This window comes from Saccopteryx leptura, chromosome 2 (assembly GCF_036850995.1).
Source record: "Saccopteryx leptura isolate mSacLep1 chromosome 2, mSacLep1_pri_phased_curated, whole genome shotgun sequence".
NCBI lineage: Eukaryota > Metazoa > Chordata > Mammalia > Chiroptera > Emballonuridae > Saccopteryx > Saccopteryx leptura.
In genome coordinates, this window is record NC_089504.1 from 137294538 (window position 1) to 137320730 (window position 26193).

Genomic DNA, 26193 nt, shown 5'->3' on the forward strand with positions numbered 1-26193 from the left:
GATTTTCATAATTAAAGAGTTCACAGAGGTCTAAAATATTACCCAGGCTTCTCTACAGGGCTCTGCCTAAATGATCTGAAACTATGATCTACTTATACCCAAGAATCTCTAAAGGGACTTATAATCACCACTGGTAATTCATTATTTTAATTCAAATTCCTTATAAATAAATTTCTGTCTAAATGATATACTGAAGTTTCTTTCTTTATTTTGTGAAAACGATAAATTACAGGCCCATCATACAACACTCCCGGAAATATGAAAACTGTAATCACACTCCTTCCATCAGATTTCTTTCCAGGCAAACAAAGTTACCATTGTTTATCAAAGCCATCTATGTGTTAATTAACAAAAGCTCACACAACACAGCTCAATAGTAGGAAAAGAAAATGGTCTTGGTGAGTCTGTTCCATATACTTATTAGCTACAGGGATCCTAGGCTAATTCTGAGTTTCATTTTTTTACATCTGTAAATGAGGATATGATCTTATAAAGCTGTACATTTAAAGAATTACATGAAGTGAAATAAGGCAGGACATTCAAAATAGTCATTATTGTCATCTTAATAAAATAAAAAGAAGGCCAAAGAGAAAAAGAAAATGCATACCATGTTCACTGCATCTTGATCAAAAGGGTTCCATTCTATATTCTGAGGATAGTGGGCCAGAACCTTGGATTTGAATGTTCTTCTCAAAGGACTCTGGTCAAAATTTTCACCTATAATAAATAATTAACAATTAGTTCTTATCTAGAATTTTTTCAAAAGCATGTCATAGTTCTATTTTGTAGCTATAGTGACCAATAATATTGAAATCTAACTCAATTTCTACCTTTAACAGTTTGCATTGTAAAATTCTCACAAAGAACTGTTTAATAAGAAAGAGGTCTGCATTTAAGACTTTAGAATTAGAATTTTAAAATTCTGACTAGACAACTGATACTAAAAATCAGGTATGATAAAAATAATCCTTGCTGTAACCTAATTATTGTCCTCACTGCAGTATGTGGAAATACAAATATCTATTTGAAAACATTTAACTCATTGAAGAAACATCCTAAATTAAGCTGAACATACCTTTCATGATCGAGAAATTTTGTACATGGACCAACCCAATGAATGCTCCAGTGCTCAAAAAAGGCAATGGGCTTAAAATTCCAGAAAATTCTCTGATAAATGTGACTGCATCTCCAGGATTTTACAAATAATAGAATTAACAGAAACATTATTACTGAATTGCCTAGTTTAATAGACAAAACACATTAAACACACTAAACTCTGAAAAGAAACAATCTATTTTAAACCAAATTTATCACCTGTCAAAAATCTGGAAAGGAAAGTAAACTTCACTTTATTATATATAAGAAAATTTAATAGCTGTCAGCTCAGTTTTTTATCTCCTTGACCAAATTAACTCCCATGAGACCTGTATCCTACCATACCTTACAAATGCCTTAGTTTCGTAATATATTTCAGTGTGGATGGATCTTAAATTCTCAGTGTCAAAGAGTTGAGATTGAGGAATTAGAAGACCTTGGAACAACATTATTCTGTCTCTTGTGTTTTATGCACTTTCTAAGCTTACTTTTTAAGTGCAAAACACAAGCTGTTATATCAAAAGGTAAATGCCACTTATCAATATTTGTACAAGTAAAAACATCACAAAGCAATTTATGAGTCACACTTGGACATGTACTCAGACTCAGTTTTCATTTTTGGTAAAAATACAAAAAGGATGAGTATTAAAACACCTTTTAGTGCAAAACTTAGATCACAGAAGGAGGGAAAAGGCATCTAAAATCTTTCTGGAGAATGCAATGTAAAATACACAGAAGCTTTTTTAAATTAAGGCACATAATTTAAATAGATTTGCTGCAAGTTACCTACTATTTCTAACTTAAGCCCTTGGCTAATCACACTTTCCTGTGGGTTCTTCTTACTTATTTAGGCAAGCACTTCATCTCTGTATCTTTCTACTCTACACTTCCATCTTCTAAGAGATAAAGAGCTTCCAATTCCAGAAGAAAAACTGCCAAAGGCAGGCCCTGGCCGGTTGGCTCAGCGGTAGAGCGTCGGCCTAGCGTGCGGAGGACCCGGGTTCGATTCCCGGCCAGGGCACACAGGAGAAGCGCCCATTTGCTTCTCCACCCCTCCGCCGCGCTTTCCTCTCTGTCTCTCTCTTCCCCTCCCGCAGCCAAGGCTCCATTGGAGCAAAGATGGCCGGGCGCTGGGGATGGCTCTGTGGCCTCTGCCTCAGGCGCTAGAGTGGCTCTGGTCGCAATATGGCGACGCCCCGGAGGGGCAGAGCATCGCCCCCTGGTGGGCAGAGCGTTGCCCCTGGTGGGCGTGCCGGGTGGAGCCCGGTCGGGCGCATGCGGGAGTCTGTCTGACTGTCTCTCCCCGTTTCCAGCTTGAGAAAAATGAAGAAAAAAAAAAAAGCAGAAAAAAAAAAACTGCCAAAGGCATCCCTAAGGAAAGTTTATCAATTTTTACATCATGCTTCTAGAGAAGGTCAACATCAAAAACTCAATGAGAAAATGTGAACCAGTCCATGAGTCAATGTGTCTGAAGAAAAGAGTCAGGATTCAGAATGGTTGATTTCAGGAAGGGTGAATGACAGCTTAAGGCTAATACTGGATTTTCATGCAAACATTAAGATTTTCAGATTAGTCATTTCTTAATTCAGAAAAGGGGGGCTCACTTTTTACTTCACTTCAAGTCAGAGAAAAAATAAAACAAAATCTCCCTCCTGGTTCTAAAGGTCTATCTACTGACTATGCTATGGACACAGGAATAGGATATCCTCAAAAAATATACAGCCATCAAGAAACTCTCTCCTTCATCCACCCTCAACTACCCAAAATGCTTATTCTTATTATCCATAAATGCAAATAAAATATGAAACACTATGGGGCAGAAGAAACAGCAATACACAGGATATGACTCCTTGAAACACTTACCTTTTAATGAATTTCTGCCTGAGTTTATTAAAATAGTAACATTATCTTCATTCATATATCAAGTTATTAATGGGACAGGAGATAAATCAAAAAAATCATGACAGTGCCATTTTCAATGTAATTGTTCTGTTAACTAAGGAACACCACACCCTCGAGGCACAATTAATCACCAGAATAGAGGAAAGGAAAGCCACTTCCAGAGGAAAAAAAATTTCACAAAAACAAAAACCGAGAAAACCCATGAAACAGAAACACAAATCTAAGAAAAGAAAAACAGAACCACGACCACCACCACCACCTCTTATTAGATTTAGGGGGAGGGGCAGGGGCACAGTAGGAAAGATCATCGTTATATGTACAGCTGTCTTGGCAAATATTATTTTGAAGAAAATTAGGGGAAGAAACAACTATGTAGAATTTCTGGTAACACTGCTAAGGATTTTAGAAATGAGTGGATGCAGCTCTTCGGACTAGTACCAGCCAGAGAAGAATCTTGGAGATGCCTTTTGGAGATATAAGATGGGCAAATAACCTTATCTTCCCATTTTGAGCCCAGGTTTTAATAAACCTCCAACTACTACTAAGATTTAGCAGGAGATATGAACCAATCTAAGAATTTAGATTCCCAGGAACTGGAAATTCTACATAAACATCCTTAACTTAAAATCCACCTTTCAGGCCTGGACTGGTGGCTCAGCTGGATCGAGTGTCAGCCTGCCTACATATGTCTCAGGTTTGATTCCTGGTCATGGCACAAAAGAGAAGTGACCATCAGCTTCTCTCCCCCTCACTCTCCTCCTTCTCCTCCCACAGACAGTGGCTGGACTGGTCTAAGCATCAGCCCCAGGGCACTGAGGATAGCTCTGTTGGAGCACATCAGCCCCAGGTGCTAAAAATAGCTCAGCACTCAAGCATTGGCCCCAGATGGGGTTGCTGGGTGGATCCTGATCAGGGCCTATGTAGGAGTCTGCTGCACTATCTCTCCTCCTCTCACTTAAAAAAAAATCCACCTTTCAAACATTATCCTGAAATGAACAAGGACTATAAAGTGTGCAAACAGTAATATTCCCCACTACAACTATATACATATAGAGTTAATTTCAAGTAATATTGTCAAGTAACCTCCTACTAAACCTAAGCTGTAATGAAGTCTTTCCTCCTAAAAAAATAGGACATATCTGCCAAGAGAGCTTAAAGGCTCATGAGTAATTTTTTTCAAGGCCTGAAGTATATGTGATCTTTAAGAAAATTAAGATGCAGATTAGAGAACAGAAATACAAAACAATACCTATTTTTAGCCTGAGCAAAACTGAATAAAGAAACAGTTATGATGGGCCTGGGTGAATTAAAATAATGATTTCTAATACCTCAACTTTTTATTTTTACCTGTGGTCGTATTTGCAGCATCTTGGCTCTTGCCATGACGATCTGCTTCTAGCCATTGGTACAAAACTACATCATGTAACAGAAACAAAAAAGCTTTATGAACAAACAAACAAACAAAAAACAAAAAGAAATTTTGACTTTGAAGAATGGAAAATGAGGATAAAAAGTTAAAAGCAATTAAACATGAGACATTAATATCAATGGAGTGTAACTTAACACCAATAGTATGCAGCGTATAAGTTATTAGTAATAAAGCAAAGAGAACAGGTAATTTTATTGTAATAAGTGAAACCTATTTAAACATCTGTAACAGTTATTCAAATGAGGAAAAGCACACATATCCTTTTCTTAATGCTAATTTGAAGTATCAGGAAAGAGCTAATGTTTCTATAGTCAGATATAACAAAATATGATAGTAAGACTAAGTTAAAAATGATATCTCAACCTCTGCATACCTATAAAAAAAAACCTGCCTTGCTGGCAAGTATGCAAGTGACAGAACTCGCAAAAATTGCTGGTGGAAATGCAAAAATGGTACAGCCACCTTGAAAAACAGTTTGGCAATATCTTACATGGCTAAACATGATCTCGTCATATGATCTACAGCCCCAGTACAATCTGGAGAAAAACAGACAAACTCCAAGAGGAAGAATCTACAATATACGTCATAACACTTGTCAAAACTGTCATGGTCATCAAAAAACAAGGAATGTTGGGAAACTGTCACAGTCAAGATGAGCCTAAGGAGACAAGGTAACTGACTATAATGTGGTATAGTGGATGGGATCCTTTAACAGTGAAGGGACGTTAAATAAACCTGAATAGAGTACAGACTTTAGTTAACAGTAATGTATCAAAACTGACTCACTAACTGTAATACATGTATCATACTACTAGAAGATGTTAATGACAGGGGTAATAACACCACGTGTGGATGGGGGTGTGGGGTATGGGAACTCTGTATTATCTCCTACATTTTTCTATAAACCTAAGACTACTCTAAAAATTGCATCTGTTTTAAAAATTACATTCCAATAGTTACAAATATTAAGTACAAAAGCATATTATTATATCCAACATTATAAGTAGTCTACCTTTTGTAAATCACTATGCAAGAATAAGATGAAGTTTGCTCTGTCCCAAGATTCCACTTAACCAACTTTCCTCATAAGCACTATTAACTAAGAAGTGTCAACTTTTGGAGGAAAGTTTACTATAGGGAGGACACAGGCTATTAGAAAATTCACAGCAGAGCTCTGTAACTTAGAAGTGTTGAAGAGCATTAAAACTTACAAATGCCACCCTGGCTGGGTAACTCAACTGATTAGAGTGCATCCCAAATGCCAAGGTTGTGAGTAGGACCCCCAGTCAGGGCACATACCAGAATCAACAAATGAATGCATAAATAAGTGGAACAATAAATCGGTGTTTCTCCCCCCCCCCCTCCTCTCTAAAATTAATTAAAACAAAAAACTCGGCCCTGGCTGGGTGGCTCAGCGGTAGAGTGTCGGCCTGGCGTGTCGGGGACCCAGGTTCGATTCCTGGCCAGGGCACATAGGAGAAGCGCCCATTTGCTTCTCCACCCCCACCCCCTCCTTCCTCCCTGTTTCTTTCTTCCCCTCCCGCAGCCAAGGCTCCATTGGAGCAAAGATGGCCCCGGGCGCTGGGGATGGCTCCTTGGCCTCTGCCCCAGGCGCTAGAGTGGCTCTGGTCGTGGTAGAGCATCGCCCCCTGGTGGGCAGAGCATCGCCCCTGGTGGGCGTGCCGGGTGGACCCCGGTCGGGCGCATGCGGGAGTCTGTCTGACTGTCTCTCCCCGTTTCCAGCTTCAGAAAAACAAAAAACAAAAAACAAAAAACAACAAAAACAACAAAAAAACTCTTGGATGTCTTTTATGGATTACCTAAATGTCTACAACATTAGACATCTTTAGAGTCAAATAATGGCAAGACCTTATGGAACTCCTGCACTGACATAAAAAACTGACTCATAAATGGCTAAAAGCACCCTGAAATCATCAAGAAAATTATTTGGGATTTTAAGGACAGCCAGGACTGTGAAAGGACATCCCCCACCAGGGACAGAGGCTCAAAGCAGACCTCTGAACAGTCCATCACACACACCCAGTGTGTGATGTCCCTGGCTGAGTAGGCGCACAAGTCAGTATGCTCCTCCAGGACACTGCACACTTCTGGAGACAAATAATTGTTATAATTGGTACTAGCACGAAAGAATTCAACCCTGACCTGTGGTGGCACAGTAGATAAAGTATCAACCTGGAATGCTGAAGTCGCCAGTTCAAAGACCTAGGCTTGCTCAGTTAAGGCACATACAGGAAGCAAGTACAGCGAATTGATGCTTCCCGCTCCCCACTTCTATAAAAATCTTTTTAAAATATGATATTAAAAAAAAAGAATTCAAGAAGTAGACAAAACTCATTTTATATATACAGTATATAGTACAAGTATTCCCTCTTTCTAGTTTGCAGGAATAACAACTATTCACTAGAGTAGTAGAGTGGAATAGTGTTAGAACATGACACAAAAATCTTCCCATTTGGAAAAGCAGCATGAACTTTACAAATGATGCTAAATATCACTCTCACAAAAATGAGACACGAAGTAGGGAAACTAAGCCATTAACTGGTCTAACAATTCTGCCTAGCTCTTATCTAAAACCTATTCTGCCTTGATTAAAGTGAGAACTTTTGGCTGTGTTCAGAGTATCACTAGGAATATTTACCAAGAGTTCCACTTACTTCAAAGAGCCCTTGTTTCTGATTTCATTACAGAAAAAAAAATATATATATATATATATATGATATATATATACACACACACATACATACAGTGGTCCCTCATCTATCGCAGGACTTAGGTTCCTGAAACCCCCGCGATAGGTGAAAATCCACAAAATAGTGGTCTTACATTTATTTTGTTATTTATATGTATTTTAAGGCTTTATAAATCCTCCCCACACTCTTATAAACCTTTATCCACACTGTTATTAACCTTTCCCACACTCTTAGAAACACTTCCTATGCTCTTAAAAACTTTCTACACTCTTAAACCTATGTAAACACAGTGCTCTGGTTGGTTGCCTCCCATCCACCAGCCAATAGTGTGCCTATACCATCTCAAGTGGGCAGAAGAGCTCAAGCAGAAGCGGAGGATACATGTGAGCCTTTGTCTACTCATCTGTTATAGGCTACGTATTTTATTTCAATTTAATATTCTTTTAATATATTTTATTATTTTTATATTGTTTTCCATTTTTTAGGCTAGAAAATGTTTATTCTACCACAAAATAATTAAAATAATAAATATATAAAAATATCTATATACTGCAAAATCCCAGGATACAGCGAAAAATCCACGAGATTAGATATATATACAATTTTAAAATCCACCATACAGTGAGACCATGAAAAGTGAACCACGCTATGGCGAGGGACAATTGTATATGCAAATCATTCCAACTAGTTATACAGAGAATTGTATACAAGCAATGATGAGACAGACTACCAAGAACACACCTCTCCTCACTGTGGCTGGGAACATGAAATCTGGCCTTTTGGTGGCTCCATGCTTCCTCTCCATTGGCACTGGAAGTAGGGACCCTACCCCCAGATCCAAGCCACTGTTGAGGATTTCTACAGACTGTGCATGAGGTTGCAAGTAGAGAGGGATCCGTGAACCGTGGAGCTATTTCTTAGCCTGGGCAGCCCTGTTACATATTTCTTACTTCTTCCCTGACTGCTCTCACAGGATCTTATGGCCCCATTGAGAGACCTCCCTCATTATCCATTTCCACCACAAATTACTTCTGACCAGGGTGTTTCTCTACAAAACAAATCCAAGTTTCACTCTATTTCCCTATCTTCCTGTCCCTGCAGGACACCACAGAAGCTAGATGTTTTAAAGAAAGTCTGCTGATAGGAACAATGAAAACAGACAGGAAGTTTAATAAAGTAATTAATCTATTCTGCCCTGTCCCTTTTCTCTCTAAAAAGAACGGTAAAACACACACATTAAAACAGGGTAACTTGTACACAGTGGTGAGAACTTTGATTTACTGTAATGCTAAGTTAAGTTATCATGGGAAGTAACTGGAATGTTTCGAACAGAGAAGTGACTTTGTTCTAAAAGGATCACCCTGGCAGCTGAGAGAACAGACTGTACTGGATGAGACTGAAATCAAAGTGACCTATGGAGGGTTCTGCAAAAATCAAGTCAGAGATGGTGACGGTGTGGCTTAGGGAAACAGTTGTAGGGAGGTTGGAAGAAATAGGATTCTAAATAATTTTGAAGGCATAAAGATATGACTTGCTGACAGATAAGATGTGAGAGTGAGGAGTTGTCAAGATCATGATACTACAGTTTTTGGTCTGAGCACCTGGATGAATGGTGTAGCGATTTATTGAAAAGAGGCACAATGGAGAAGGAGGAGGTTTGGGGGTGGGGTGGTCAGGGGGCTGGAACAGAAATTCAGTTTGGAATATGTTAAGTCTGAGATGCCTATTAGATATCTAAGTGAAATTTTTGAGTAAGCATTTAGATACATGAATATAAAATTCAGGGGTATCAAATAGATGGTATTTAACATTAGAGGTCTGGATAAGATCGCTTAGGAAATGAATGTAGATAAAGACAGGAAGGCCAAGGTCAGAGCCCTAGGGGACTCACGTAACAGTAAGATGCTGGGAATAGAATGAGAAACTGGTAAAAAGGTGAACAAGAAAAAGTAGCCTGTAAGAGAAGAAACAGAAGCATGGCCATCATGGAAGCCAAGTAAAGAAAACCTTTTTAACAGGGAGGGAGCTGATAACAGAAGACATGCTGACCTTGACAAAGAGACTTCTGTGGAGTGGTTGGGGTGATAACCTGTGTGGAGTTGTTCCAAGAAAGAATGCAAGAGCTACCCTGGCCAGGTAGCTCAGTTGGTTAGAGCTTCATCCTGAAGCAGAGGTTGCTAGTTTGATCCCCGGTCAGGGCACATACAGGAACAGGTCGGTGTTCCTGTCTCTCTCTTGCTCTCTCCCTTCCTCTCTCTAAAATCAATAAAACAAACAAAAGGAATGCAAGAGAGGAAGTACAGGCAGAAAGTACAAATAACTATTCTGAAGAGTTCTGCTGGACAGATGAGGAACGGATAATATCGGAGAAGAGTATGGGGTTGAGGGGAGGGTTTGGGGTTTGTTTTTTTAAAGATAGGAGATATTAACTCATTCAGGTAAATTTTCTGTGTGTTTACACTGTGCTAGGAACTCAGGACAAAGACCCATCATGCTTGGCCTGTGGTGGTATGGTGGATAGAATTTCAGCCTGGAACGCTGAGGTCGCTGGTTTGAAACCCTGGGCTTGCCCAGTCAAGGCCAATATGACAAGCAATCGATCAATGAAAACAACTAAAGTGAAGCAACTATGAGTTAATGCTTCTTGCTTCCTATCCCTCTCTCTACAAATTAAAGAAATAAAATCTGTTAAAATAAATAAATAAATAAAAAGACTCGTCACACAGGCAGTCAGTCCCCAGGTTACAAATGAGATAGGTTCTGCAGGTTTGAAAATGTTTAAGTATCTACATGCACAGAGGGTAAAAATAAATACTATGTTAAGACAAGCATCTATTTAAGTTAAATTTAATAGGTAAGTGTATCTGTTTCAACTTATATACAAATCCAAGAACAAACCTACAGAACTCATCTTATTAATAGCCCCCAGGGACTGCCTGTATTTTAATTAGGCACTGTGCATTCTACCACCAAGCACAGAACACACAGTAGATGATTTAATTGCAAAAATAACCAAACAATGAATCCAGGATTCACAGTCCTCTGATAGTGAGAAATAAACAATATTCTGCTTCTAATCATGCTTGTCATACTATCTCTTTTGTAATAAAATATGAAACAAGAAAAAACCTTTTAGAAGTCACTTAAGTATTGTAACTACTATCATGAAACTCTCTTAAGAAAAAGTTTCCATAATTTTTAGGTTAGTAATCAAGTAAAAACCATGTGTTCATCAGTGCTTAGTAAATGAATTTTTTTTTTTGAGAGACAAGGTGAGAAGTATCAACTCATTATTGCTAATACTTTAGTTGTGCATTGATTGCTTCCCATACATGCCTTGACTGGACCGAGCCAGTGTCCACCTTGCTCAAGCCAGCAACCTTGGACTTTTCATGCAAGCAACCTTTGGGTTCAAACTGGTGGGCTTTGTGATCGTGTGGATGATTACTGTGCTCAAGTCAGTGACCCTGCACTGATGAGCTTGTCTGTACTCAGAGCCAGCAACTCAGAACCAGCAACCTCTGGGTTTTGAACTGGCAACCTCAGTGTTTCTGGGGTTGACGCTTTATCCACTGCACCACCACCACCAGTTGGGCAGTAATGATTTTTATTACTCTGAAGAATACGTAAATGATTTTCAAATAGTAATTGCAGCCAAGAAAACAAGGTCTAGTTCTGGTTGAATATCCTGGAGTAGAGTAGCCTATAGGACAAATCACAATTTCTTTAAGCAAAGGTTCCCTCATATATAAAATATAAATTATTTTATTACTATAACAATGAATTATTAGTAATATTATTAAATATCTATCTTCTATGAGATTCATTTATCCAATTAGTTGTGGGAGAGTACAGTAATGTTATTATTCATGTTGTATTTTATCATACATAAAACAAATCTTCCCCTATTACTAAATAACTTATTCTTTGCTAATGAGACTGAGAGAGAGCCACCTGTTGCCTTCAGGAACATAAGAAAGTCACCTACCAATAAAATATTTATATCTGACAAGTAATACAATAGAGCTAGAGTTCTAAGATGATTCAAACTGAAACTTTTCTGCTACATCACTCAAAGAAGCAGTTATTTGCACAGAGCTAAAATAGACCTTTCCCTCCAGTTCCATTCATTACTTTTTGCTGACAATATTCTCACACACAAAAAATGTATATAGAAACATAAGCAACTCAGTTTAGTTTACATAGGGATATCAATTAATGTACACCAAAAAACACACACGTTTTCCTCTTCTACTCTCTTCAAAAAAAAAATCCACATTAAAAAATCAACAAAATTCTCTAAATGAAATTCTCTAAATTACAAGGTTAGGAAGGGGGTACATCTATTTTAGTAATAATCCTACCTCGTGGCTTATGCAATTATTCCAGTATGAACAAACAGGACAAAACAATGTTTTAACAACAAGACTCAGTGAGGAAGAGAATCTTCCTACATGAACCATACAGAGGCATAATTATTCTAACAACTACCTTAAGTTGTTGGTACCAAAATGCTCTATTGATGTGATGTTTGCTAAGCAAAAACAGCCTCTAAGTCTCTTTGCATCAGTGTGACTTTCAATTTTAATTTAAAAACCTAAGACCAATATGGACTTGGAGACTTATCACTCAAGGGAAACTGAGGAGAAGTCGCAGTCTGCACGTGCTCCACACAACCCTTTCAAGTGACAACCCACATCTTTATTGTCCAGACTGAGAGGCTGAAAAATTCCCCCCCAAGTCACACCACCAGGAAGCAGCAGAAATGTGAAGAAACCAGGACCAGTTGCCTTAAAACCCCATCTCCTCCCCACTGGACTGCTGCCCACAGGACACAGCACAGCAGCCACAGGGATCTCTCTGATTTAAAGCACTGACTAGACCCCACTTCCCTGCGGGAGGGAGGTCACACTCTGGGGCACCTCCACATCTACTCACGGAGCCAAATTAACCTCTCCTGAAGCACCAGCACCGAGCAGTTGAGAGTATACTTCAAAGTAAAAATAACTCGAAAGCATAAAGCTAGGAACTGACATACATAACAGCAGAAGAGCTTCTTTCTAAAAACAAACATATATAAAGACCATTTTCAGCTCTCACTCTACTTGGCCTTTCTATATATAGTACTTGACACTTCAATCTCCTTATTTCCTTGTGTTCTGTGATGCCAATCTCTCTCAAGTTCTTTTACCTCAATGTTTGCTTCAAGAGTCTCTCTGCTGTAGTATGTGTTTATCTTAATCCTTTATTGGACAAATATATTCGGAGATGGCTACCCATGTGGATCCACAGAGTAATGTCATACCCTCGTGGGTAAAGGGTCTTATCTCTCCTGAAGGAGGTGGACATTCCCATTGTTAATCGCCTTGAGAACATGCATCTTATGACATGGAGAGAAAATATGAAAGATGAACAGAGCGTCAGCCTGGAATGCTGAGGACCCAGGTTCGAAACCCCAAGGTCACTGGCTTGAGTCGAGCTCACCAGCTTGAGCACAGTGTTGCCAGCTTGAGTGTGGGATCACAGACATGACCCAAAGGTTGCCACCTTGAGACCAAGGTCGCTGGCTTGAGCAAGGGGTCACTGGCTCAGCTAGAGCTTGCCCCTTTCCCCGGTCAAGACAATCAATGAATAATTAAGGCACCGTGCTGCAACTGTGAATTGATGCTTCTCATCTCTCTCCTGTCTGTCTGCCCCTCTCTCTCTCTCTAAAAAAGAAAAAGAAAAAAGATGGAACTTAGACTGATGTGAAGACGAAACTTTTTCTCTCCAGACCTTAATTCCCTTGAACCTAGACTACAAGCAGTCCAGACATGCTTAATGACTCTCCTGACTTGTGAGAGAAAAAGAATCCCTGCCATGTGGCGGCAGACCTTGGTTTCACCAAGAGGCAGTCTCCCACCTGGGAAAGAACACGAGTTCTATGAGCAATGAAAGCAGCCACACATATACTTTCCTAAACTGGTTATGTTACTTTCCATTTATGATTTCCATCTTTACCTATAAGAATTTTGAGTCTTACAAGTCTCAGCTGTTAAGAAATAAGAAAGAGCCCAGCACAATCAAGAGAGAGTTGTACTCCCCCAAACCTGCATGGTGGTAGTAGCAATGTTTGGTGAGGTCCCCAAGTGGTCCCCAGCTATGGAACTGGAAAGTTCAGTGGACCATATCCAACTTGGTATTTTCTCTTTTTTACTAATTCATAAGTGAGCAGTTATTAAGGGAGCTTGCTGTTACCTTCATGGGTTTCTCTTTTTCTACTGCTCCCAATATATTTGTGTTCCACTGGACTCTGCTCATTTTTTCTTACACTACATACTATATTAATGACTTCCAAATACATATATACTCCAGACTGATCACTCATCTCCCCAGGTCAACACTTCCAAGTGCATATGGGAAAGCTTTACCACATGCTATTAAAAGTCAAAGTACCCGAAACTGAACTCCTTGTATGTCTCTCAGGCCACATCTTCTTCCTCGATTGCTTGTATCAATAATACCAAGATCCACCCATTTCAAAACCTGGAATTTGCTCTCCCTTGTCTTGAAGAAGGGTGAGGAAAATAAAACGGAATGAGGGAATCCTTTCTGGCATACAAAGTGTTTTCTGTAATAAGGAGGGTTCAATGTTCTCATAATGCAGAGAACAAACCTTAGCTTTTCTGTTCTTGGAACATAAATATAGAATGACTAAGTCATATGTGACCTTGGGTAAAACAATTAGTCTTTCTGTGTTTTCCAGGAAGGAAAACGGTATTATGAGTAAAGTTATGTCATAGAAAAATGTGTCATAAATATTGTAAAGGTCCCCACCCCCCAAAAAAAATCCTCTCCAAATGTTAGGAAAAGTGAGCACGACAGCAAGCATGCTTAACAGCATTCTTGACATACAGAGTTAGTTCTCCATTTGCTTTCCATTGGAAAAAAAAGTCCCAACAAACTATCCAGTAGTATATATCTTTCATTAGGTATTGACTTACAGTTGGAAGAAATGCCCTATAGTTACTAATGTAAGACAACGTAAGCAGTATTTCCAACAAATATTGTAAAAGCCAGAAAAAAATATTTGTACATATAAGTGGGTGTGTGTGTGTCTGAATATAAGGTAGCCCTGAATAAAAGATAATCCACACATCATTATCACCCAAAGTCCATAGGTTACGACAGGGTTCACGTTTGGTAATGTACATTCTAGGGATGCTGACAAGTGTATAATGACATGCAATCACCATTAGAGTATGCTACAGAATAGTCTCACTGCCCTAAAAATCCTCTGTGCTCTGTTTATTCATCCCTTCTCTCTCTCTAACTGCTGGCAACCACTTACCTTTTTATCGTCTCCATAGTTTTGCCTTTCCCAGAAAGTCACATAGTTGGAATCATATAGTATAGTTTTTTCAGGTTGGCTTCTTTTATTTAGTAATACACATTTAAGGTTCCTCCATGTCTTTTTGTGGCTTAATTCTTGTTTTTCTTTAGCACTGAGCAATATTCTATTGTCTAGAAGTACCACAGTTTATTTGTCCATTCACCAGCTTCCAGATTTTGGCAATTATGAATAAAGCTGCTAGAAACATCTCTGTGTAGGTTATTTGTGTGGATATAAATTTCAGCTCCTCTGGATAAATACCAAGGAGTGTGATTGATGGATTGTATGGTGAAGTAGGTTGAGTTTTGTAAGAAACTGTCACACTATCTTCCAAAGAGGCTATAACATTTTGCTTTCCCACTGGCGATGAATGAGAGCTCTTAAATGTTTACTTTTAACATTTATTTCTATATTATAGTTATGTTGTCAGCCTTGACAACAGTGGCTGTTGTCATTACAGCTACTTTGAGTCGTCTAACATGTGACTATATTAACCATAAAAGGTTATACACAATACTTACATATGTAACTGGAAAGAATTATACATGCCTACAGAAAACAATGTTCTTTTAGAACAAATAAGCCGATGAGTTCTAACAATGAATCTAAACTATTATTTTGAAGTCTGTGAGTAACCAGGGATATGGACTTCTCAGGAATGACATATTTATATATTTACCTAAGTAGCAGTAAAAATGGTCTAATCTGCAGGATACAGAAAGAGTTTTCTTCAAGAATCACAAATTCTTGGACTCACTATAGGAAGAGTTCCTAAAGACCAAAGAGGCGATCACTTCCAACACCTCACCTGGTCATTTCTCTAGTCAACGCGTGGTACAACCATTCACCCAGTGGTCAAGTCAAAAAGCTGGCACCATCCTTGACTACTCTTTCTCCCTCTTATTCCCCACAGCTAATCAATCACTTCATCCTACTGATTTAACCCTCATTTTTCTTAAATCTATCTAACTCCATTCCCACTGCCACTGCACTAATCCAATCCAATGTCATTTCTCATCTGAATTATTACAAATGTCATCACCTTTTCACTGCCTCCCGGCTTACTCCTACCAATTTCTACTCCATAGAGCAGCCAAGAAACCTTTCCAAATACAAATTTGATGTTACTCCCCTTTCAAAACCCTTTAAACAAAACAGTGCTTCATTATCCTTAGGATAAATCTCAAATTGCTTAAAATAGCTTCAAAGTTTTTTACCATCTCACTGCTTATGCCTTAGCCCTTCCCTAGAATTTCCACACCCAGTGGATTCTATGCTCCAGCCATGCAGAAATCACTAGCTGTTCACCATATGTACTATGCTCTCTCAAATTAGCCGGCTTTTATATATGCTGTTCTTTCTGCCATAAATATTTCTTCTAGCATTTCCGTACCACCCCCCATCCCACCTGCAAATTCTTGGCCATCCTTCAGATCTAAGCTTACAATAATTTCTTCTGGAAAAACTTGCTGCTCTATGAGGGTAAGAGTGGTATCTTGTCCACTACTGAACCCCAGAGCCTGCAGAGTGCCTAGTAAATATGAATTCAAGAATCATTTACTACATAAATGAATAAATATGAACATAAGCTAGCTGAAAGAACACGTGATTGCTACTAACTGTAAAGATTTTTATCTTGCATGTACAAATTCTAGAATTAATAGTGGCATGAAGATCATTTAATAAGCACTTCGGAATTGCAGTTATAATTATACTAAAATTCTAAACTAAAATAATCATTATTATTTTTTAAATATTTGTTTCTTATACACGATGTAGAAATAGCTGAGAAATAAAAAGGGAAGATGCATTACAGATTTTGTTCTCCTGCAAGACCATTCCAGATACTTATAATCTTACATTTATACTTACACGGTGGATAAATTTTTTGTCATAAATGTTTGTTAAATTATACTTTGGTGAGAGAATATAGGAAGTAAAATTTCTTTAGGATGTTTTTTCCCAAATTTTTTATTGCGGTAAGATACACATAACATAAAATTATTATCTTAACCCTTTTTAAGTGTACAATTGAGTGGTAGTAAGTACAACCATCATCACCATCCATCTCCATAACTCTTCATTTTGTAAAACTGAAAACTCACATCCACTGAACCTTCTTCTCTATATTTGCTTTTCTTTCCTTTCCTACCTCCTTCTTACCTCCCCCCATTTACTTTGCCCCCAAAGGGTGTGGAGTGTGGCTGCAGCTCCTTCCAGCCCTGCCTGCACCATAGGGGCGACGAGGCTCTGTGGGCAGGCTCAGCAGGGGAGCAGCACTGAGGAGAGGGATGGGAAGGGGGCAGGAACTGAAGCCTGACGAGTCCCACTCTTAGGTTCTCTCATTACATAGCTCATCTTACCTCCTCTTCTGGACTGGAAGCCCCTCTACCAGAGATCACTCCATAAACATGTAAAACCCAATCCAAATATTTTCGAAAATAACACTACATAAATTAATAATTCATAATATGCTAGACTTGAATAATCTTTAAAAGATTATGCAGTCCATCCATCCATCTTCCCCATTTACAACACGTAAATCTTTCAAGTGGCTTTTAATCAAGTACAGTATACTACCTTCCCTTCTCAAACTAATGTGAAATCACCTGAATTCCATACTCACTGCATCATACTCAACTAGTATAGGTAGTTTTCTGTTTTTTTTTTCCTATCCGTTTTTGCTTCATGCTGTGTTAATTTAACCTCATCTTGGTAAACAAGAAAATGGTCCGCATTCAACAAACTCTAGCTGCAGCAACTGCGGCTGGTCTGTGTGCAAACCAATTTTGTTCACTCTTTATGCTGGCAGGGAGCCCTGCCCTAGAATTGTTTTGGGACTAATCAGCATGAAACCTGTGTGGGAAAGGTTGCTGAAAGCAGGCCCAGAGCAAGGCCAGGTAACAAGGCTGCTCAGGAGAGGGATTAGGACAAATGCAGTAGCTGTGTACAAACCCAGGCGTTTTGCTCAGGACAACCTGGGGCCCAGCTTCTCTTCTGTGCCTTGGCACTTCTCTAGAAATTACTTGGGAAGAGGATTGGGAGAAAAGATGCATCAAATTTGCTTCTGAGATGATGGGTGCTTGGTGACTGGCCAAACAATGCTACTTACTTCAGATGGTAGCAAAGTGTAAAAGAAATAAAGGCATCCTTTGCTACTCTCTGTAGCTGAAAACACTGTATGACTTTCCTTTGGGTGTCTACTGAGTTAGATGGCATGATTTTCTCCAGGATGAACGCAAGGCATGAGAAACAGAAGATGTCTCTAACAAAATCCAGAGTAGAAATGAACAATTCTAACTTTGTCTAAAACCTTTGTTAAAGAATAAATTCCTCAAAATAAAATGATCAAATATTGAAGTATTTTTTTTTTACTCACTTGTTAGATTCAGTCTACACTGGAGTATGCCACATTTATTTTGTATAGAACTTGAGTGAGAATGAAATACTATATATGCAATCTTTCTTTTTTCTTTTTTCTTTTTTTTTGTCATTTTTCTGAAGCTGGAAACAGGGAGAGACAGTCAGACAGACTCCCGCATGTGCCCAACCGGGATCCACCCGGCACGCCCACCATGGGGCGACGCTCTGCCCACCAGGGGGCGATGCTCTGCCCATCCTGGGCGTCGCCATATTGCGACCAGAGCCACTCTAGCACCTGAGGCAGAGGCCACAGAGCCATCCCCAGCGGCCCGGCCATCTTTGCTCCAATGGAGCCTTGGCTGCGGGAGGGGAAGAGAGAGACAGAGAGGAAGGCGCAGCGGAGGGGTGGAGAAGCAAATGGGCGCTTCTCCTGTGTGCCCTGGCCGGGAATCGAACCCGGGTCCTCCGCACGCTAGGCCGACGCTCTACTGCTGAGCCAACCAGTCAGGGCCTATATATGCAATCTTTCAATCCAGTTAGCTAGATTAACCTCTTTCAATAACTTCACACGTACCTGTCAAAGAAGGCCTCTAACTTTCCTCTGTAGGGCTGGTAAAGAACCCAAAAAGTACAGTCCATTTTGTCTGATCACAATATTCTTGAATATACGGTTGCTTTTGGTGAGTCTACTCGCATAACTCTCATCAAATGACAAGCAAGTCAGTAACAATAACAGATGTGCATGTAGAGGGTGAGTTTTCATAATTGCTCTATTACTATCTATTTCATATACCCTAACGTTCCCCCTTTTAAAGTACACAATTGAGTGGTTTGGGTATATTCATAGAGTTGTACCACCATCACCATTGCCCAATTTTAGAACATTTCATCACCCCCAAAAGAAAGCCAGCACCCAGTAGAGACAGAACTTTTGATACAGCAGCCATTTATTTGCTAGGAGCGTTTGTTACCTGTATAGGCATTTCTTGACCTTTGTCAGCTGGAACATGGCAAAAAAAAATTTATTAGAGTATTTAGACAACACCTACAAACTCTTAAAATGTTTTTCAAATAAACATTTTCTCTAGTTCAATCATTCACGCAACAGCTTGGAAACTTTCACTGCAAAAATAATTTATTTGCAAAAGAGTGAATAAACATGGGATTTCAAACCACACTGTGACCTTATCTGCAAAAGCCAGTTTCTTGCAGATATTTCCTACTGAGGCTCTTATTAATAAAAATTATAAGATCCTATCAAACTTTTCAAGTTTGTTTCCCAAAGATATAAAAACAATTTTGCATTATTTGTTTCAATTTTGCATTATTGCAAACACCTATTATAAATGAAAATGAAATACTTTTTAGTCAAATAGATAGTCAAAAGTTAGGCAAGTACCTGCAGTGAAAAAAATATAATGTGAGCTATATATGTAATTTAATATTTTCTAGTAGCTACATTTTTAAAACAGTAAAAAGAAGCTATAAAATTAATTGTAATGATATATTTAACCCAATGTATCCAAAATATTGCTTCAACTTGTCCCAATATACAAAAATTATGCAGAGATATTAAGTTTTTGAAATTTGGTATTTTACATCTACAGCACAACTCATTTTGGAAGAGTCAAGTTTCACATGGCCTGTGGTGGCGCAGTGGATAAAGCATCGACCTGGAACGCTGAGGTTGCTAGTTCGAAACCCTGGGCTTTGCCTGGTCAAGGTACATATAGGAGCTGATGCTTCCTGTTCCTCCTCCCTTCTTCCTCTTTTTCTCCCTCCCCCCTCCTGTCTAAAATAAAAAAATAAAATCTTTAAAAAAATGTTAAAAAAGAAAAAAAGGAAGAGTCAAGTTTCAAGTACTCAATAGCCACAACATGTGGCTGAGTGGCCCCGGTACTGAGCCATACAGCCTCAGTTTCTCTTTCAATTCATCACAAGGAATTGCTTTAGTTTAGGTACTTGTCATCTCTCGCCCAAATTATTCCAGTGACTCCTAACCAGCCTCCTTGTCAATTCAGCCTCTACACAGCTGCCAAAATTATCTTAACATACTAATATGCTAGTTTCAACTTTACACTCCCCTGCATAAAGTCTTTCTATGGTTCTTTACAGCTGAATAAAAATCCAAATCCCTTTGCTTACAAAATAAAACTTTTATTTGGCCCTTGGCTACCTCTGCAGTTCTACTTCCTACTTTTCCTCTTCTCTTCCATGTTGGCTAAAATGAATTACTTGCTCTCGTAATCTTATCCCTTTCTGCCTCCACAAGTGCTTTCCCACATTTTAAGACATCCTCCCCTTAATCCTTGCCAATTTAACAAACATCTACTCCTACACCAGTGTCACATTCTCTGTGAAACTTTCCCCATTTCCCACCAGAGAGAGTTAGATGCACTCCCCTAAAATTCCTTTACAGCATCGATCCCTTTGTGCAGTGGAGTCAAATTTTATGAGGGTATGACTCTAATGTGAGGCTAAAATCAGAGTCAAATTACCTTTGGAAATTTCTTAGAAAAGCATAGCCATGTTGAAACCTGAAATTTGCTGCACTCTGCAGTCCTGAATGTATCTTCCTCTGGGAACTGAACAGATCTCCATTTCATACAGAAGGGAAATGTCAAGGAAGTTATATCTGGTATGAAATTTTAATCAGTAAGGTTGCTAACACTATTTTTAGTGTATCCCATAATTATCAGGTCTCCTTTTGCAACATCCCCCCCCCCTCAAAAAAAATCATTGGGATACTACTATCTAAGGAGGTTATTATTCTCTTTAATCTTGCTTCTGTTCTATCCCATTCCCATCATTAAGATGAATGTTGAAATGATTGGTTCTTCTGAACAGAGTAGTTCTTTTTCCTCGTGGATGCTTCTCTCCCCATCCTTCCATCCTTTTTTAGGTCAAGGGAGGTGGTAGTTAATTCTTGAGACTGTAGGTGTATGATAAAGAGCATAGCAAAAATATTTTAAAGCATCTTTAAGTCTCTAATCTGTTCAGTTCTTACCTGATCCCAACAAAGCACCAATGACAAAAATTCTAAATGATTTTTCATGTTTAGAGGGGGAGGAAGCAGGGACTGCATGCAGCCTGCAACGTCCAGTTTATTGAGGATGACCACAACCCTTAGGACAACTTATTTGTCAGTCATTCTTCAACTATGGAAAATGAATGGCCTAATTAGTAGAGACTAATGAATGGCCACAGTCTCTACTTCCAGGGAAAGGGCTGTTCTCAGGTCTGCAATGGGTCTGTAAAAGTTCCAAGCCCTGGGGTATAAGGGACTGATTTGGTAGGTCCCCTGAGGATGCTTACCATCCCTAGAAGAGGGAAGGTAAGATACAAGTGATCTATTGCTATTTTGGATGACTTATATAGCAAGCAGGAGACAAGAAGGAGGTTGCTTACAGCATCCTGATGCTGACCATCAGTGGTCCCAGTATACCAGTCCACCAGATACGTTATTTCTGAGTTAATGTTTGGACAGCTTATTAGTCAGTTTTGCAATAATTCTGTTGTTCTTCATTCCTATAAAAATAAACACTTCCTTTAAAACATATATTAGTAGTATAAACTGTTAATATACTAAATGCCACTAAACTGCACATTTAAAGTGGGTCTATGGTTGGCCTGACCTGTGGTGGTGCAGTGGATAAAGCATCAACCTGGAATGCTGAGGTTGCCAGTTCAAAACCCCAGGCTTGCCTGGTCAAGGCACATATGGGAATTGATGTTTCCTGATTCTCCCCCTTCTCTCTTACTCTCTTTCTTTCTCCTCTCTCTCTAAAATTGAATAAATAAATTGAAAATGGTCCATGGTTAACTTTTGGTTATGTGAATTTCTGTCTCAATTAAAAAAAAAAGTATAAATGGGCCTAAACTGTGGTGGTGCAGTGGATAAGCATTGACCTGCAACAGAGGTCGCCAGTTTGAAACCCTGGGCTTGCCTGGTTATGGCACATATGGGAATTTATGCTTCCTGCTCCTCCATCCCATATCTCTCTCACTCACACATACTCTCTCTCTCTCTCTCTCTCTCTCTCTTTCTTTCCCCCTCTTTCTCTCTCTCTCTCTCCCCCCTCTCTCTTTCTCTCTCTCCCCATCTCTCTTCTCTAAAATGAATAAATAAAATGAAAAAAACTTTTAATTAAAAAGAAAGCGTATGATGAGAAAAATACTGCAGGATTACCGAGGCCACCATATTTTTTCCTCACTGTGTGCCCATGCCTCACTTGGTCCTTCAGTGCTGCTTAGGGATAGATCTTAAATCCTAAAACTGCTAAGACAGGCGTTGAGAGAAGAGATTATCATGTCAGAGCTCTGAGGAAGTGATTAAACTCATTTTGTTTATCAGTAAAGTGGCATCATAACCGTCTCTCTAGCATATTAAAGGAAATGAATCCTAATTAACATCTGTAATAGCTCAGTGAGCCTCCTTGTTGTCTAAGTGAAAGCTACTGAGCCTTCTTTTTAATCTCCAATTTTGTATCTTGTCTCTGAAACACTGATGGCAGAATGTATGCGGTAGGAAATAAATGCCTGGAATAAAAAAAGAGATGGAAAGATGCTTAGCAATAAACATAGGACTAACTTTTAAATTACATATTTTTAATAAAATTATCTTTATTAGGAAATTCTAAGCATCTATTCCCCTGTGGTAAAATACTACCCAAAAAATAGCCATTAAAAATTCTTCCCTTCCCTGTATGTACATGCAGCCTGTTCTACCAAGAGGAGGGGGCTATTTTCCTGCCCTTGAATCTGAACTGGTCTGGGGATTTGCTTTAACCAGCAGAATGTGACAGAACTGTCACTGTGCCAGCTCTAGGCCTAGTCCTGAAGAGTCTGGCCAGCTCCTGTTCTTTCTTAGAGTCCAGCCGCATTTAAAGAAGCTTGGGCTGAACTGCTGAATAACAATGAGATGACATGGAGAAGTGGGGAGAGGCCTGTCTGGCTCCTAGTTATTAAAACTGCCCAAGTGAGAGAGGCCATCATGGACATCTAGCTATATTAGTGACCCTTGTGAACACCATATGACCCAGAAAATTCTAAGAAATAATAAATCCCTGGTGAATTAAGCCACTATGCAGGATTCTGTTACACAGCAATTAGTAACTGATAAATCCCACATACCCCCAGGTCATTTTTTTTCTAGAATCCTTGATTTAGAATTGGAATTAAATTTCTGCCAATAATAAATTGGCCAATCAGTCTGATAGCCAAAGAATGTTGAAACATCTAAACTATTTTTCTAATTTTCAAAACTTAAAGTCCTTATATCTGACAAAGGATTTGTCATCAGAATAAAGAATTCCTATTAATCAATAACAACAACCAAAAAAGAAACCCAAACAACCCATTTTTAATGGACAAAAGATCTGAGCAAGAGAATAAATATGGCATATACAAACAGCCAATAAGCAAATGAAAAGGTACCCAACATCATTAGTTGTCAGGTAAAACGCAAATTAAAACCACATGAGGCATCAACTCACATCCACTACTAGACCAATCAAAATTAAAGAGACTTAAACACTAATACCAAGTATTGGTGAAGATATGGACCCACTGGAAATTTTATACATTGTTGGTGGGAGCATAAAATGGTTAAACAAATTTAGAAAACTGTTGAGCAGTTTCTTATAAAATTAAATATATATCTAACTCATTATATCTACAGTTTTCCTTGAAAACAAATAGTCACAAAATGATTTGTACAAGAATGGCAGCTTTATTCATAATAGTAAAAAACGAAAAACTAAAACATCTACCAGAAAGCAAAAGGATATATAAATTGTAGTAAATTCACTCAGTAGAACTCAACTGAGGAATAAAAAGCAATAAACTAATGATACACACAAATGGATGAATCTTAGAAATATTTTGTTGAATGAAAGAAGCCAAACAAAAGATTCACATGAAGTCTAAGAACTAATCTATGGTTATTTCAGCTGGAACCATCATCTCCCTGTAATTGAGCAATACCAAGGCAAACCGGAGAGGCACCCACTATATGTTCTCTAGGCCCTTTAGAAAATATAGAATTGTTCTTTGGGCCACATATGTGTGAATCTGTAAGAAAGGTGATATTGTAGACATCAAGGGAATAGGCACTGTTCAAAAAGAAATGCCCACAAATGTTACCATAGCAAAACTGGAAGAAGTCCACCTGAAGAAAGCATACGTAGTACATGAACAAGTAAATTTTTTGGAAGTTAGGCAAAGAGGAAAATTATTTTTATAGCTATGTATCATAAGTTTGAAATAAGTAAATAGAGCATCATTAATTAAGCCCTGTTGATATAACAAGAATAAATTAACGAGGTACTTTAATAACCTTGGTATTCAAACCAAAATACTTTTGGTTTATTAACTTTTTTTTAAGATTTTGCCTAACCAGGCAATGGCACAGTGGATAGAGCGTCAAACTGAGACACAGAGGACCCAGGTTCAAAACCCCGAGGTCGCCAGCTTGAGCGTGAGCTCATCTGGTTTGAGCAAGGCTCACCAGCTTGAGCCCAAGGTCGCTGGCTTGAGCAAGAGGTCACTCAGTCTGCTGTAGCCCCTTGGTCATGGCACATATGAGAAAGCAATCAATGAACAACTAAGGTGCCACAACGAAGAATTGATGCTTCTCATCTCTCTCCTCTCCTGTCTTTCTGTCCCTCTCTCTGTCTCTGTCACAACAAGAAAAAATCATTTTTAGAGAGGGGAAAGAGAAAGAGAAGGAGGAGAAAAGGGAAGAGGAGCAGGAAGCATCAATTCCCATATATGTCTTGACCGGGCAAGCCCAGGGTTTTGAACCAATGACCTTAGCGTTCCAGGTCAACGCTTTACCCATTGTGCAACCACAGGCTAGGCGGTTTATTAACTTTTTGAAAAAACAAAAAATAATTCTCAAATGGGTGCCTGGCTTTTTAAGGACTCGAGATTTTCCAGCCTTTTAACAAATATCTATTGAATGGATTATATAAATAAGATACTCTGCTAAGTGCAGAGATAGGTAGCAAAGACCCAAAAATCCATAGTTCTATATATATACTGTAATACTCTCATAGTTATAGCTCAGAGAACTTACTGATTAAAATATGCATATTGATTACATATCATATGCAGGAACATAATGATTACTGCACTCAGCACATCAACAAACATTACTGTACTATGAGCAATCTGATGCCAGATTAAGTCATACAACCATCTGTACAACTAACTAATGAAGCAGACAATTAGAACTTTTCAAAATCCATGTGATTTATCAAACACCAATCCATCAAAATTTCTAGACTACAAGAATAGCATTAAAATTTCTTTACTGTACAAAGATGCAGTATCTGCTTTCCACCAAACTGTTTCTCTTGTAAGACACGATGGCTGGTGTTTGTCCTCGGCCAGAAATGCTCACGGCCAGTAGCCCCTCTGCTCCCACACCCTGAGTCTGCTTGCCACAGAACTGTTCCCAACCTGTTCATGCAGCTAGCTGTACATGATACCAAGTTTATAAGTTCACTATTAAGTAAGCTATGAAATATGATTATGAAAAGAGGTGTAATTTCTATGAAAATGAAGCTCAATATGAATCAAGTTGCTAAAAAACACATTATCTAATTAGATACATAAAGAGTAAAAATTAGGGTAGAAAATCATAAAAATCTAAAAGGATTTTACACTCAAATTTCTTTGAAAAGGCTTTAAATTCTCACTCCACTGTGAAGAAATGTAAACTAAAAATCATAAATGACTGATTACCTGTGGAGTTTATATAGGAAACACCACAAAAAAATTAGAGTCAGCAGATCCCATTCAAAAGAAAATAAAAACTTGGTCCTAAAACAAAAGATTTATGAAACATAGATATGTATGTATGTTTTAAGAGAAAATGTTTTCTTTATAGCTTATGAGACTTTTTGATTAATTGGTACCAACTACGGTGGAAAAACAGAACTTTATCTACAACAGTCCCAAAAAGAGAAATAAGGATGCAATGAGGGATTTCAGGCTGTTGCTGTATAAGTGGAGATTAAAATTGAAGTCTGAAAAGGTAAAAACTGAAAGGAGGTATGATCCAAGCCAATAAAATCAGTAACAGCATGAACAAAGGAGACCTGATTTATTTATCAAACCCTGAAATTCTGGGATAAAGACAGCCTCTAACAAGACTTTTCTATTGGTACAAAAGCATCCCCACTAATAAATAAGTACCATGAAAAGCAAGGAGCTTCTTTGCTCACTGGTCCACGCCTCTCACCAATGGGGCCTAGAACTCCTGGAATGAAGTAAGTCCTCAGTAATTCTCATTTAAGGTTGAATGAATCTATCAA

At 38.6% G+C, this 26193-nt stretch overlaps 1 protein-coding gene across 5 annotated transcripts in view; it reads right to left on the reverse strand.

Moving 5' to 3' along the window:
• Positions 1-26193, reverse strand: part of DENND5B (DENN domain containing 5B) — a 200638-nt gene that overhangs the window by 124505 nt on the left and 49940 nt on the right. For 3 of the 5 annotated variants that reach the window (XM_066368906.1, XM_066368901.1, XM_066368903.1), the window contains exons 2-3: positions 4345-4410; positions 608-717 (exon numbers count right to left, since the gene is read on the reverse strand). In XM_066368906.1, the coding sequence (XP_066225003.1) occupies positions 608-717; positions 4345-4410 (176 nt within the window). The remainder of the gene's footprint in view (positions 1-607; positions 718-4344; positions 4411-26193) is intronic. The other 2 variants (XM_066368902.1, XM_066368904.1) reach the window with 1 other exon arrangement.